Below are 16,290 nucleotides of genomic sequence, written 5' to 3' on the forward strand. Positions count from 1 at the left end.
ATGAGAAACCCAGTCATTAAAAAGTGGATATATCATATATCCCCGGGTAGAAAATTTGTTGAGATCACCGAGAACATTCTTCCCTCTCTGGGGTGGAAAATAATTATTTAATTTCTAGTTCTCCTGAGCCTCTGTTGCATGTAGCAGTCCAAGGGCATGTGTTTTTTTCCCTTTTTTGAGACTCCTTACTGGAATAATACTACTATCACATGTGTTTAGTTCATACCATTCATCTTCATTTCCATTTAATAAGTGAAAGAAGTAAAATTCTTTCGACAAATTATAGTGGATGAGATCTATTTTTTGCAGCCGTGAAAAAGAAGAAACTTTTAAAGTAATCGGAAGCCTGCTTTGTTTGGCACATTTGAATAAGGAGAAAAGCCTGTGGAACTAATCAGGCAGTGGTTGCATGTACACACACGCTAAACGCATTTAGAGGCTCGTATATCCAAAACAAGGGTATAAAATGCACTTGCACACTATGCTTCTGGCTTTTGTTGGTTATGTTCATAATTGCAGATAAGTACTGAAGATAATGATTGATTTGCACGCTTCACGTCTGTCCTTTTGGTTGTGGGAAAAGGGGCGATCATTGATTGTGGCGATTACTACAAAGGTTTGATAGTACTGTAATGTTACGTGAATTTGAAGCCAAACATATTTTTCTCAGTGCCATGGCGATATTACCAATGACGACGTGGATCAAAAAGGGTTAAAGTAATAGGTATGGTACAGGATTCTTGTTAAATCAGTCAAATTAGTTGACAGAAAATCCTGCAATTTTTTTGGTATTTAAAAAAACTAATTGTGGCAGAATAGCTTTTTACAAATGCTTTCCAACTAAGGTAATCTCCGTTTGTAACCAGAGTGTGCTATAATGCTTTTAAAGATTATCCAATATGAAACAAAGTGCACTGTAAATCAGTTTTCCTATTAGGGACTTACCCGATTGCAAACCAGCCAAAATGATAACAGGGTTACCCAATACTTGGATATACAAACCAGAGCAAAAGGACTTCACATGTTTTACCTTGACACCTACCCATCAACGTACGTACTGCAAATTAGATACTTCTATTGTAAAACGCTTTTTGGGAAACTTTTACATAATTCATGTATGCGCACGATTTTTTGGAACTTGTTTAACAAGTTAGATGTTTTGACTGCACAGCCTCCAGTGGAAAGCATGGCTCTGAGCTTGCGCTTTGTTGTTTGTTGGCTGTCGTTCAGGTACATTCATCGGCCTGCGCAGCAGGTGTTGGAGGCCATGCTGGTGGCAACCGTCACGGCCGTTGTCTCCTTCACCATGATATACTTCTCCAACGACTGCCAGCCTCTTGGCGAGGACAAGAGCGCGGATTACACCTTGCAGGTACGCATATATTCCTGTCTCTCGTTCGGCTGTTCGCTGCGTCTCTATTGGCCATGCCATGCTATTCCACAAGTGGGCAATATTGATGACTGAGCACTGCATGGGTTCATGCATGCCTGTCTGCAGACCTGTTTGCAAGTGCTCACTTGTACATGTGAAGCATTTAGACTTTTGCTAGAAAACTCATTCAAAACGGTTCCCGCAGGTACATGGTGATTGTGGTGGTAGTGATGATGCAAATTATATTCAAGGATCCATCGGTTCATCCTTGGAAATTAATTGTTTTGCTCACAATGCAGTATTAAATTGTGCATTTAAGAATCGATGAGTTAAAATACATTTGTAGTTCTACCACTATATTTTATATATCATACTAAAATAAAATAATTAAATTCAATCAAATAAATTCAATTTACAATCCTTTGTCAATCCACTTCTGGCTCAAGACATCTCCATGTTGTCAGTCATGGAGTTGCTGACCATACTGCAACACGAGTCAGTGTGGGTTGGTTAAGGGGGGTGCGCAGAACTCATACAGATATCACTTGCCCCTGGTGTTAACTGTGACCGGGAATTTAACTCTGTGGTGACATTGTTCATAGCACAAGGTATCAACCACTGTTCCATCCCAATAGATTCATACCATTATATATTTATACATGCATTACAACAGCAATAGAGGAATTTATTTATGATTTCAATTATGACACTTCATCTAGTCATTGAGACATGTGGATCGTTGGCTGGCTTGGTCTTTGTCCCACTGAGCCACACAACGGCGTCTATTTCTCTTCCACAGTTATTCTGCAATGACGGGGAGTACAACTCAATGGCGACGACCTTCTTCAACACCCCAGAGAAAAGCGTCCGTAGCCTGTTCCACGACCCCCCTGGTCTGTACAACTCACTCCACCATTGCAGACATAGCCTTCTTATTTATTTCTCCCACATGATTTCATGTCACGTGTGTTTTTTTTTCAAATACTTACCAATTATACTTTTCTGCGTGCTCTTTCTGTGATAAACACTTATCTTGAGCAGAAAGTTACATCTGGGATTGTATAATTCATGGTATGGAATGATAAGATACGATGATGTGTATTGTGTAACGTTTATGAAAATGAGTAGTTAGCGCTGCATTGTTTGAATGCAGGGCTTCTTTTCAGCTGGGTCTATCTGGTTTGGCGACCTAGCAAATATTTCCGCACCTGTCGCCACATGTAGTAGACCTCTTGCTATGGCTGTGGCTACCAGTCACGTGCTTACTCGAGTCTACCAGCAACCCGGAAAATATTCAGTGAGATGTAGTAAGCCCTGCGTAAAAAAACATTTTGGTAAGGTGTCTTGGCAACAGCACCATTGGCAATGGTGACCTTTTGCCCGTGGCATTGTGTGATACTAAAACACGGTGGCCAATTACTAAAAATGCAAATCGGTGAAAAATTACCATGTTGGCAATGGTTGTACTTGAAACGCCATAACTGCACACCCAATGTGATGCCACAGAGAGAGAGTAAGCTACACATGTTGGTGGAAGGTAATTTAAGTTGGTGGATTGCTCCTTTCTGGCAGAATAAATGGAAACCACATAGCACAGAGTGCTCCTTCAGGCTCTTTAATTCCCCTCCAACCTGTGAATTGCACCCAGAGCCTCGCTTCTGTCTTTTGTTAGCACTACTTTATATATCTTGCTACAGCTCTGATTGAAAAGAAACCAGTGGTGGCTGGGTGGCACAATAGGTCAGAATGCTGAGCTGGCATCGTACCTGGGTTCGAATCCAGAGCGGGTGATGAGAAAGTGTATCCCTATATTGCGTGGGCCAGACGTCATTGAAAGGGATTTCAAAGGTAGCTCTGATATCCGCTTCCGTGGACCATTATCTAACACGAAAGAGTTCGTGTTCTATGAGAGATCTCTGAATGGGTACTGATTCTCATGTGATTCTGATAGCACAATTGGGATAACATTGGGGGAAAATTACCAAAAGAAAACAAAGAAAAAATAACGCCTGCTGTGTTTGTGACATTGTTCCTTCTGTGGGCGACAGGCACATACAACCCAGTGACTCTGGGCCTTTTCTGCCTGAGCTACTTCCTGGTGGCATGCTGGACGTACGGCCTCGCCGTGTCCAGTGGCGTGTTCATCCCCTCACTGCTGCTGGGTGCAGCGTGGGGCCGTCTCTTCGGCATCTTCTTGTCCTATATGAGCAAAGGCGTGAGTACGCATGCGCCTGACGACGTGGGGCATAGAGTTGGTTCTCTGTGCTGTGTTTTGTGATGGTCGACCTGTCGTGATGTGTCTTGTGATGTGACCGGCTGTTTGGTTCAGGGGACTAATTCTGTGTTGGAATTGCTGAGAACCTGCCTTTAAATCCAGGTTTCAGCTGCTATTGCTTAAACTGGGTTCTCAAGTGTAGGAAGTTAATGGCTTAAAAAAAACATTCCGTTTTCACACTTTGGCCGAATTTTATTGCCATTTAATGAATAATCTGCAGGGTATAATAGAGATATGCTGTCTGCGCTATGAATTAAAGCCCTTTGATGGGACATAATGTCATCTTTCAGGGACTTTTTCCGGCATCGGAGATTTCTTTGTCTCTTGTCATAGCACGAGTAAACTTGGATTGTTACGGAGAAAAAGCTAAGTGGTATTGCTTGGGGGTACCTTGACTATATTTCACCATGATGGTCTGTCTGAATTGGGGAAGGGGGTGCCCAGGAATTGTTCAGATATTGCTCGCCACTGATGTTAACCTTGTCCAGGAATCTTACTCAAGCTGCCAAGCCGTACCACTGCTGCACCCCATTATAGTTGTGTGGATATGCTTTTTTAAAATTCCTACCCCGAGTATATTTTTACTCGGTTTAAATGCAGTTGCGTGCACGTGGGGGGCATTGCCATAAATCAAATGTTTGTGTCATGTGCATGTCTATCGACAGCGAAACTTTCATTATGCTTCGCTACTCAGCTGTAACAAGTTGCTTTACCGACGTGACACATTAGCACGACTTGAAAGGCAAAAGGCATCAGCTGGATTGTTCAAAAAGCATTGCCCTCAATAAGACAGCTGTGTTTTACCTCCACAGGCGTGGGCTGACCCGGGGAAGTATGCCCTCATGGGAGCTGCTGCACAGCTGGGTAAGGGAAACCATCCAAGCTCTTTGCATCTCCTTTGCATCACTCGGATCGGAAACGTGCATCTGGACAACGGCCTAAAGTGCACGCCACTGTGCTTCACTCATCGCAGTGCAGCACAATGGTGCTAATTTCGAGTTGGTTCTTTGATATCTTTCAAGATTAATGGCAATTACATTGTTGTGCAGAGAGAACAGCCTGGATGACATGTTCACACATTCTATATTTTACTCCCCAGCATCATTTTATCTTTGCTGTGCTCTTAAGGCCATCTGACACTGGCACACGCAATGTCTCCCAATTTGTATCACAAGCGTGAAAACCCTAAAAGTCGTGCCCGGATATGTTTATTTTTAACCCTGCATGTCCTGTGCAAAGCATGCAATTATAAACACAGCCCTTTGTATGGCCCTGTTAATATTGATTGCCTTCAAAAATGCTGTGCAAGTCGCCTGGCTTTCATTCAGCCCAAAGGGACAAGAGTGTGCTTTTAACGTTAATGGAAAAGTGAATTTGACATGGCATATTTGTTTTGCGAAAAAAACTGATGCTGTGTTGTTCAGATACATCTTGGAGAATAAGTTTTCCAACTCTCCTTTTGGAGTGTATTGTGAATATTAATGAAAGCATTCGCAATGGTCATTTTATGCAAGCCAGTAAAAGCATATGGGAGGTATTTATTTATTGGCTGTGCCCTTTCATGCATAACACCACTCCATAGGGATGTTCAAGTTTCACGTTTACAAGGTGCTCCTAAAATAAGACGGGAAATACGCAGGCCTATGATGTTATTTGAAATAAACAATAATTAAAAAAGTCAAAATGTTTTCTCACTCACTTGAAAATGGGGCAACATTTGTCTCCATTGGTGTAATTCTACATTCCTATTTCTGTGTTAAGGATAAAGACATTGGTGATCATTGCCTTCCATTTAGCTCTGTCCGTGATATTGCATTCCTATCACAGGACCAATATGTGTGTTTGTATTTTCCATCGTGTGTGTGTGTATGAATGTGTGTTATTCTGTGCGTAGGGAGCAGTAGCGCAGTGGTTAAATCACTATGCTACGAACCCAGTCACCCGAGTTCGATTCCCGCTGACAGCTAACACCATTGACGGTTATCCTAGGTAGACTTAGCCTCAAATGAGTTCCTGGTGCGGTGTGTAAACATCACTACTTGGGGGGTGTGGTGCTGGCCATCCATCTCCTCGTGTGCCGTGCTGGCCTTCATAGGTGCTCGCTAACAGCACTTGCCCCAAAATTCTGCTTTGTCCCTACGGGGGATCTTTGTCTTTGTTATTCTGTGTGTGTAGGTTCTGTCATGCACATATGGGTCAAGCATATTTCTTTTTCCGTGTGTCTTTGTATTCATCGGTGCCTTTGGCTGTGGGTACCGTTGAACAGGTGGCATTGTGCGGATGACCCTGAGCCTCACTGTCATCCTGGTGGAGGCGACGGGGAACGTGAGCTACGGTCTGCCCATCATGCTCGTGCTCATGATGGCCAAGTGGGTCGGGGACTTCTGCTTTGAGGTGTGCTGTGAAATATTTTCTGGGTTAGCCTTTCATTGATTACTTTGTTCCTTGAACAGGGCTCAGTATGGAACAACTCAGAAGATTAGCCGAAGGGAGAGCCCAGTGGCATAGGCTAGTCGATTTTGGCGGCCAACCCTCGGGTCAAGGAAGGCTAGAAATAGAAAGGAAACTCATATTTATTCTCTTGAGTTGGAGAATAGATTTTTGTTTTGCCATTGTGGTGCATGTTGGGTGAGTAGCTCCAGCAGGGTGTCTGTGAGCTTGCAGGTCTTTATGCATGGTAACCACCTATCCAAGCACTTTGCAGGCTCAACTCTGCATAGCTTTCCGAGATCTGATGCAATTGAGCACATTCCGGGTGATTTGGCTATAGGCAAACCGTTTTATTTTTTACACACAAGTTCAATGCATGTATCATGCTGCGAAGAATGCATTGAAATTAATGAATGGTTACACACCTCACTTTCGGTTGAGTACATTTTAAGGAGACCATGGCCAGGAGCACATACTAATTCTCACTACTCCTGTCTGTTTGCAGGGTTTGTACGACATCCATATCAAGTTACAGAGTGTGCCGTTCATGGGCTGGGAGCCACCCGCAACATCTCACAGCCTCACGGCGAGGTGAGTCGATCACCCCGTTGGATGTGGTTTCTTCTCCCACTCATCAAATCGATCGTCGCTATTGTATTTGGAAATGGGATTTGTTGAACAGTGTTTATATAAAATTGCGTGCTTGTTAGTGGTCGCAATTTTAAAGTAATTTTATTGTAACTATTGAGCTGACTGGGTGGTTCAGAGTTCAGAGCATTGATCTGGTACCGCTGAGATTCTTGACTTAACAGGGTTTTCAAGTGAAGTAAGTTGATGGTCTCAGGCCGGTCACCAATTCATGGATACTTTCTCTCATGACACAACATTGACATGACATGGCAGGCACAATCAATATAATATTGGGGGAAAATTATGAAAAATGTGAACATGTTATGTCATTTTTCGATTTAAAGCTTTCGTGACTGCATGGATTCATATTCTTGGTTCTTTCGGTAAAGTCACGTCGCTGTCTTTCCGACAGCCCTTTTCTTCACCCGAGGACGGCTGCTTGCGTTGTGGCCGAAATGTCGTGAGAATTTTATCTTATTATGTTAGATTTTTATTATTTTATTATTTCCCTTCTACGTGACTTTACCGAAAGAACAAAGAATACGTTATGTCATAACAAAGACATGCAGAGTGAGCCAGTTCTTCTCCTGTCTCAAAAATAACAGTATTTAAATGAGAAGTTTATTTTTTTTTGCACATCTGTTAAGACAGTCTGCGGTCTCTTGCGTTGCTTAGAGGCTGTGTTGTGTGCATACAAGCGAAGCTCTGTCTGGCTTGGTATTCATGTAGGAAGGAAGCACCATCTATGTAATGTCCCCTGTGCTTTTGTTACACAAAAGCCAAGTACATATGGATTTACAGCTACTGGCAGGGGCACTGGTTAGTTTTGTGCCCAGTAACTTATCTTGAAGCGCTGAATTTTTGCCAATAGTTTATAGAAGTTGTTGGCAGTGGGGATGTGCTCTTGTATTAAATTTGGTGCGTGATGATGCTGTTCATCATCCCCATGTGTTGTGTTATCATTCATCTGATTGAACATTACTTCTATTACAACCGGTGAAGGAATTAATATATTCAGTGTTCCTTCTAGATATCTTGGTCCCAAATTATCTGCTTAGAGGAAGGTTCTTGGTGCATGTTCTGCCATTCTGTCCGATCTGGCACATTCCTCTTCATTTTGGCATAAGGAGGAACCCCTTTCTTCAAGTTGTTGAGAAGCACTTTCCTTTTTTCCTTCTTGGCAATCTCCCCAAAGTCCGTCTAGAGCTTCCTTCAGAAAGTCTTCACACCTGACAATATGGCAAATCAAATTCTTTGGCTGTTGAATTGTCAAAATTAGACTTCTGTCCCCTTGAAGCTTGCCCTACACTTTTGGTTACTCTTTCATTCATTTCAACTGATTTTCTCTGTCTGATACCATACCCACATCTGAAAATGTTGTATTCTTCTAACCTCTTCCTTTCAGTGTCCATGTCTGCTGAATATAAAACTTTTTTCCATTAGAATGTTTTTGTAAGCAACTTCAATTCTATACTTATCTTCGTTATCTGTAGTCCTTTTTCTTACTTAATGCTGCTGTATCCAAGGCAATCTTTCCTCTGAATGCCTTTTAGTATCTGCCCTCTTCAAGAAAGGCCATCCTAATAGCAGCTGTCTCGACTGCACTCACGCATCATGTTCCTCATGCATACCTCATTTCTTTAGAGATGCTTTTTGTGTTTAGTTGTCCTTCCACCCACCGATGACCATGGTTGGTTATGTATGGTGCGAAAGAAGTTCAACGTACAGACATACATACATACCTTTTTGCACTCACCTCTCATTCTTCCTTCACTCTCTGTTTCACTCGGTTACTATGTGATCTTATGAGGAGAGAGGATTCCCGGTCGTGGCAGACATTACGAACCTGCACTTCCTAGTGTGGTAAAGTATTGTCAAACAACCGCCACTTCTGACATGATGTGGGGGTTGTTGCAGTGGCTTCGCAAAGGGTTGCATATTATTATAATAAATAGTTATTTCCATGCTTATCCACATGTTCCACTCTGCAGGCATTCTCATCCCACATATGTTCCTTGCACACCTGATGTCTTTACCAATGCCTCCTGCCCTATTAATGTGTGTTGCTGCTGCTGCGTATAGCGAGGTGATGAGTCACCCGGTGGTCTGTTTCAAGCGCTTTGAGCAAGTGGGCCGCATTGTGGACATCCTCAGCGACAACACGGCAAACCACAATGGCTTCCCCATAGTGGAGGAGGGAGAAAACGTGGTCAACGTCAACGAGGTGATGACTTTTTTTGTTTCTCAACCAAGAATCTCGTGGATCCATTTACGACGCAGAGACTTTATTTAAGACGCATTTTCCGACATGACTCCGAACACATTTGAGTCATTCTGGTTTCCGATGTGACTTGGCGTGGAGCTTTTGTTATTCTTAATGTTTTTTGTGGAATTTTACCTGTTAAACCCTGTTAAATATGGCCGATAAAAGGAAAACATAGGCAAGTGATGTTTATACTGATTCTACTGTCTGGGAAAATAGGGTCTGATTTACGGTGATCCAGTTTACGATGGGGTTTCCAGGAACGCATTGGGGACTCGCCTGTATACAAAACATTTTAAATCTTGACTTAAAGGTTTCGTGACTGCAGGAATTCATACTCTGGGTCTTTCGGTAAAGTCACACCGAAAGACCAAAAGAGTACAAAACATTCTTTTGCATTGCACCTTAATGTGCACTCCTCGCTTAGCAGGAAGGCACCGATACTGGAGAAGATTTGCATAATTAAATGATAAATTTCATGACTGTGGTTTATTAAATATCCATTATACTACCAATGTAACAAATGCTCTTACATGTGGAAGGTTCCAGGAATGCGTCCACGCTGGTTTATTGATGGGAATTGGCTGTTTTTGTTCACAAATGTGTGATTATTCTTGTGTTAGCAGGGGGACGCAGATGATTTTGGGAAGCTGCGTGGGCTCATGCTGCGTTCTCAGCTGATCGTGCTTTTAAAACACAAGGTGGGTGTTCTCCAACTGCTTGTGGTGTTGCACTTAGAAGTGTTGACACGTGCTCATCTTTTTCCGCGGCCACTGCAGTCCACCACCACTTAGCCTCATTGCCTCCCCTGCTAAACCAGAAACTTTACCCTGAACCAACGTATGCCTCGTTTTTTTCATATTTTAATATTTTATATTAATCTTTGAAGCCTCTGGGAAAATTAGGCAATGAATTACTTAGAAAAAGCATTTTTATTCAGAAAAAAAAAATCTCTTTACTATATACCAGCAAGGTTGGCTCACTTGTTAGAATGAATGGGCACAGGTGCACGTTCTACATGTGCATGTTTTCACGTGCATTTGCACGTTCCCTTGCGCACCTATCTTCATACAGTCGAATCCCCAAGCAAATAATGGCCATTTTAATGTTTGCTTGAAAACTTGCATTTATTAGTTACAACAAGCTGCATACTTGACATTTTTACCGATCGATTTAAGTGGTATGCTTCTGAATTCAAAATCCTTTGAACGCATACTGGTTTTCTAAGCTAATCCATACCCTCTCCATAACGTTTTTGGAGGAAAAAATGAGAATCATTGCTTTTATAATTGGTATGTGATGAAAGGGATTAAAGATCGACATCCTGCCACTTATAATCAAGCATGGTTAGTAAGTATGCAACTCATTAGTGCGATGGCATTTAGAATGACTTTAAAGACAACAGGTGGCTGAGTGTCCTAATTTTAGAAATGCAGTTTTGCCAAGTCGGAGGCCACAAGCCTAAGTAACCCACGCGGCCTTCCCGACGCGAGGAGTGCAGGCCTTCATGGAGCGGAGTGACGTGGGCGAGCCGAGGCACCGGCTGACGCTGAAGGACTTCCGGGACGCGTACCCGCGCTTTCCACCCATTCAGTCGATACACGTGTCGGAGGAGGAGCGCGAGTGCACCGTCGACCTCTCGAGCTACATGAACCCCACACCGTACACCGTACCACAGGTGCCGACTTCCCTGCCATTATCATAATCTACTAAATTTCCTTTTTGCTTTCACCAAAGCGCTATTTTTGACAAGTGATTTAGTCTTTCAATATGGAGTGATGTTGCTATGTGTAATCCCAATTGGGTAATTTGTGGGTATTCTTTTTTAATGAGCTACATTTGGACCAATGGGCTACTCTTTTTCATCTTCTTGGTTTTTTCGGTAAAGTCACGTAGAAGGGAAGTAATAAAATAATAAAAATAAAACATAATAAAATGAAACAATTCTCACGACGTTTCGGCCACAACGCAGGCAGCCGTCCTCAGGTGAAGAATGAGACAATCCAAGCTAGGAGCTTACATATAAGCTGGGTTGGGGGTGGGAGAAGAGCGCCTTAACAAAAAGATGTCAGGGGATCTTTAACATCCACTGTAAAGCAAACATCACGTATTTTTATGGTGAATACGCTGCAATAATAACCAGGGAGGCCTGCCATATTCGAACAGTAAACTTCTACCACAAGTGGCGAGCACGCTACAGCTCGATGATTGCCTCGCCCCCCCATATTGTCTTGCTTGTCTGCCCTGTGCACCATTTACAGCAGGGATAGAGAAATGTCCAAGCAATGAATGAAACTGGTCATTAAAATTATTGGGTAGCAGTAGTTTTACATCTAATAGCATTGGGGTCAAGGGGTGCTTCAATGGCATTCTTGCATGTGAGTTTGATTCCTGGCCACAGCTAATATCTATAGCAAGTGATATCTTAATCAGTCCCAGCCCCCCCCCCCCCCCCCCTTTACCAACCCTCAACAAACCAGGCTGATGAGGTATGGTCAAAGAACCGCCTTGACTGAAACAGGATGGGAAGGCTGTTATCCAGCCGTGGCTTCATAAAGGACGCTACATTATGAATGCCTTGTCTGACAGCACAGCTAAGAACACACCTGTCAACCCCTTATCAGTGCCTACCTTATTACAGACCAATTCAGAGCTGATTGGTCATCCTGTGCCCTTATAAATATCAACGTTCATCCTACAAAGCCCCATCACAAGGGAGAAACACAAACAAATAGACACTTTTTTTTGCCCGTATTGAAACGTCTGAAAACTCAATTTCCCCGTACAAGAATACGGGTGAACAGTATGGGTTGGCAGGTATGTGAGAGAGTTGAATAATGCTTGGTGGGTGCTGTCTTTGTCTGCCAATCACTGTCTGTAGGAGGCGTCGCTGCACAGGATTTTCAAGCTGTTCCGCGCGCTCGGGCTCCGCCACCTGGTGGTTTGCAACGGCGATAACAGGGTGAGGCGTCATTCAGAGTGCCGCGTGCTGTTGCGCAATCACGCTGGCGTATGTCTGTGTGTAAATATAACCCTGCACTAAAATATAACCTGATCACTCAGAATGAGCTGTATCTTGTAAGATCTCAGAAATTGGAACAATGACCGCTGTGCTTAAAACGGGTGTTGTTGGCGTTGTGGACAGAGGAGGGCAGTGCATCAAAACACATTGTTGTACTGTACTGTAAGTTCCAGTGTGGTGAAGTATTAAAAACAACAACCCTCATCGCGTGGGGAAGCCTTTATCCAGCAGTGGATTTAGAAAGTGAATGTTTTTTACAGTGGAAAATATCTGTTAACTGTTATGTATTTAGGCCTGCAGTATATGTACGATTATCTAACCGTTAGCCCGTGCATTTTCATGGGCACTTTTAATCTGCATTTGTGTGTGTGTGTGCTGGTCATGTGTTTGCATTGCACAGGTGATTGGGCTGGTGACCCGCAAGGATCTGGCACGGTACCGCTATCACAAAGGGGGCCTGGAGGAGGTGCCGCTTACGCAGACGTGATGGTGCGGAGAGATTGGCCTTCATTGGCTTCGTTGCTTTCAGGGCCAAAGGCATCATTGGTTCAATGGCAGGAGGACAAGCTGGCAAATGTAGCGCGTGTTTACAATTGTACGTCGAATAGTGGATGCTGTGTGTGTGTGTGAATACCCGCGTGAGTAAATGTAATATACAGATCGAGCGTATGTTTTTTCTATAATGAAAGTGTTGTTTATGTTGGTACAAATGCAACATTTTTCCAGTGGGGGGCCACTAACATTTAAAAGCCTGATGCGCTCAGGACTGCATCCTTAATTGCTTAAGTTTGTGGTCTTACGTCACGCGTGGGAGAACTTTATATTCAGGCTTTAATTACCACTCTCTTCACAAGTAACCTGTTTCACTGTACACTGGTTGAATTCACATTTCTTACCTAAAGCCAGTAGGTAATAGGCACTCCAAATGCGAATTTGACTTCCTAGCATCTAGGGCAGGGGTCGGCAACGTGTGGCTCCGGAGTGGCATGTGGCTCTTTAAGGATGCTACGTAACTTTATTTATTAAGGACCGTTTCGTATTCACATGCATTGCGGCTCTGGAAATATTGAGTTCTTTACTGAATTCGAAAAAATTCCTTTTCTCGTTATTTCGATTGCCAACCTTCTGATCTATGGGGTGTTTATATTGCTTGAAATTTCTTGCTAAAAGAGCAATGCTTCTTTCAGAGCATGGAGTATTAATAGATCCGACAAAATTGCAAACCTTAACACTCGCCGCTCTATCCTGTACGTTGATTGTGATTTCCACGTAATATTTTTTTGTTTTTGAACCACTTAACATTCATATGTGGTTGTTTTTTTACTTGCCACTTCTGACCAAATCACCTGGAATGCGCCAGATCCGGAAGCTAGGCATGGTTGATCCTGGATAGTGCTTGGATGGCCGGCTACCATGCCGAAAACAGGGCTTATAGGCTGCTGCAGGGCTACTTTGCAGCCAGCAGTGTAGGAATATTTCGTTTGTATTTTTTTCCAAGATGCTCCAGCATTTATGCTCGAGCCTTCACCAACCCACGTTTAGCAGCGTGGTGGAGTTTGATTAGACAACCCATGGGGGGGGGGGGGGAGGCCCTTATCCATCAGTGTATTGACATAAGGGTTGTACATTTGTTTTTCTTGCCAGGGGTCTTGCACATCGAACTCTGTGGCACTGTGACCACTGTATTCACTAAAGTGAAGTGGCAGCAAGTGGCCCCAACACTGACTGGGGAATGCTGTATATCCAACACTTATTAGAAATGTGCTGCAGTAGCATTGGTTTGTACTTCAAGAGTTAATTGCACAGTGGCTTGGCTCTGTATCAAGCTATGAAGATGGCTACCTTTTCCACATGTTGCTGCTTTATTTTTTTAATCCCAATTTTGAGATTGCCTGCTCCTGAAATGAGAGCGGGGGTGGGGGGGGGTATAGACATGATACGAGAACTTCGCCTGTCACTGCAAGCTGTGTGAATTGATTTCACAGCGTAATTTACTCGCCTGTTTTATCTGGAATATATATTTATGTAAGTGTATATTGCACAGTGCATACAATGAAGGTACATTTTAAATTAAATATGAAGTAATTATACAAAGCGGCCCCTAGCAGTAAATTGTAAATGCAATTGGTAAATAAATGAGGATTTTGAAATACACCTGGAAAAATATTTAGCCACAATGTAATGTACTACAGGGACTCCTCTATTTATGAATGAGTTAGGTTCCAGAGGTATGTGTGTAAGTCGATTTGTTCGTAAGTCCAACTTTACTTCTGTCGATTCCAAACATGTTTTACGGCGTGTACACTAAACACAGGGAATGGCTTTAAAAGTTGTATAATCTGTAGATGTCGATGCCACTGGTTCTTGATCTGCAGATGCCACCGCCGCTATCTATTGCGCAGTGGTTGAACTTACGACTCTAACTCTGAACCGGAAACTGGACATATGGACAGCTTTGTTCGTATCTGTGAAAGTTCTTAAGTCGAATGTTCGTAAGTAGAGGAGTCTATATTCTCATTTTGGGTGCTGCTGTGGAGTAATGGGTTGCGCATTGATCTCCCGTTGCGACAGTTGAAACGATGGGGCACATTTCTTAAATCCCCCACAGCATAAATTGGTACACAGTCTATCGGCAGGTGGCATGTTTGTGGGGTAAAGTGTGGGTGCTCCCACCTTATCCACTACGTCTGGCCAGCGTGGGAGAGTTGGGCTGTCTAGAGCTACCTTTAGTGGACGCTGTTCCGCCGTGAGTAAGCAATTGCACGGCTGCACCTCCACCTTAATCTAAGTGTGTTCTCACTTTTTTTTATCCAGCCTGCGATAACGTGCCAACACCTTTCATAATGTGCCCTGCTAAATGGGCTGGTTTCCTTGCACAAGTGCTAAGAGGCACTTTTCTTTTGCTGTGCTTGCGCGCGTTTGACCGTAACACTGTGCTCCTGCGTGCGCGCGCCCACGTGTGAATTGTGTGTGTACCCGTCTCCGTCACAATACAGGAAGGTGAACTTTAGTCTCACTCGGATTCACAGGCGGAATCAGCGAAGCAGGTGGCTGGATGCAGTTGTGTTTTGGTTGTTATTGTGCTCTGGCACAGTCGCGTACAAGTTTGATGTTACACAGCGTCTGCTTAATACTCGGGTAATAAAACAAAAAACCGTTAAATTGGTGTCCCGCTAAAGTCATTTGTCATCTCCATCAAATGACTAAAATAATTTGCTGTCAACCAGGAGCACGTTCTTACAAATGAATGCTGATGCGTGTTATGCCCATGAGGGATGGGAATGTAACGCGATGGCCAGGGGAATGTAAGAAGGTGTTGAAAGGTCGTGAAAGGTTATTTATTTTAACAAATGGATGTATGGTGTCAGGTGTATGTAGCAACGTATAAGTAACGGGAATGAGTGTGTTTGGCTTTAGAAAATTAAGATGTAACGTTTTACCAGATGCCATAGTTGCTATGCTATTCCATTTGCCTCAAGGCTCTTTCGGGTGTCATCCGTTGCATACCAGACCACTTTTTTCCACGAAGGTGTTAAATGAAGTCTTATGAATGAATATGAAAGCCTGGACACCAACGCAGTCAAAAAAATAATTCATTTAAAACATATTTTTGATTTAAAGCTTTCGTGACTGCAGGGATTCATATTATTGGTTCTTTCGGTAAAGTCACGTAGAAGGGAACTAATAAAATAATATAAATATAAAACAATATATTTAAAACATGTCTAGCCTCTTGGATTTTGGGTCTGCGCACAGCGACTGTAATTTAAAAAAATGGCCCCAGCAGCCCATATGACTAAATGGATCGTCTTTGTGGCACACGTGCTGGTATTTGTGTATGCGGTGTTAAGATTGGCCTCTGGAGAAGGCTCGTGAAGAACGCTACTGGGCAGTTAAGAGGCAGTCGCCTTCCAGCAAGAACGGAGGGCAGAGGATTGACGCTCACAACTACAAGCAGAGAGCCGGGCAGATAAAATATAGCAAGTTGGCACAGTAGGGGGTATAGCTGGTGTATCTACCAGTCACCTCAGTCAGCCAAACCACGTCACCTGGGTCTGTCCCGAGACCTGTCTGCGAGCCTTCAACACTTTACGTGGCCTCAAAGTGCACCTGGCCTGGCACAGGCTGTGGTGATGTCACCGTCACTTCGTGGCGAATGGCGGGTTTTGGTATAAAATAGCCATGTGTTTGACCAGCAGTGGCCCCCAAAAATATGTTTCTAAATGTGTCATGTGGCTGGCAGCGCAATGCAGTGCTGCGATTGCTCTATCGAAGTGCCTGGCAAGGGCATGATGTAC

The 16,290-nt window shown here is 43.3% G+C and overlaps 1 protein-coding gene across 4 annotated transcripts in view; it reads left to right on the forward strand.

Moving 5' to 3' along the window:
• The window catches only part of CLCN7 (chloride voltage-gated channel 7), a 31,214-nt gene extending 16,060 nt beyond the window's left edge, over positions 1–15,154 (forward strand). For 3 of the 4 annotated variants that reach the window (XM_078861258.1, XM_078861276.1, XM_078861285.1), the window contains 11 exons: positions 1,231–1,372; positions 2,172–2,265; positions 3,421–3,587; positions 4,460–4,511; positions 5,914–6,041; positions 6,583–6,668; positions 8,790–8,931; positions 9,594–9,671; positions 10,472–10,648; positions 11,852–11,932; positions 12,393–15,154. In XM_078861258.1, coding sequence (XP_078717384.1) covers positions 1,231–1,372; positions 2,172–2,265; positions 3,421–3,587; positions 4,460–4,511; positions 5,914–6,041; positions 6,583–6,668; positions 8,790–8,931; positions 9,594–9,671; positions 10,472–10,648; positions 11,852–11,932; positions 12,393–12,479 — 1,234 coding nt within the window. In that variant the 3' untranslated portion in view covers positions 12,480–15,154. The remainder of the gene's footprint in view (positions 1–1,230; positions 1,373–2,171; positions 2,266–3,420; positions 3,588–4,459; positions 4,512–5,913; positions 6,042–6,582; positions 6,669–8,789; positions 8,932–9,593; positions 9,672–10,471; positions 10,649–11,851; positions 11,933–12,392) is intronic. The other variant, XM_078861267.1, reaches the window with a different exon arrangement.
• The last annotated feature ends 1,136 nt before the right edge of the window (positions 15,155–16,290 follow it).

Source organism: Lampetra fluviatilis, chromosome 1, assembly GCF_964198595.1.
Source record: "Lampetra fluviatilis chromosome 1, kcLamFluv1.1, whole genome shotgun sequence".
Classification (NCBI taxonomy): domain Eukaryota; kingdom Metazoa; phylum Chordata; class Hyperoartia; order Petromyzontiformes; family Petromyzontidae; genus Lampetra; species Lampetra fluviatilis.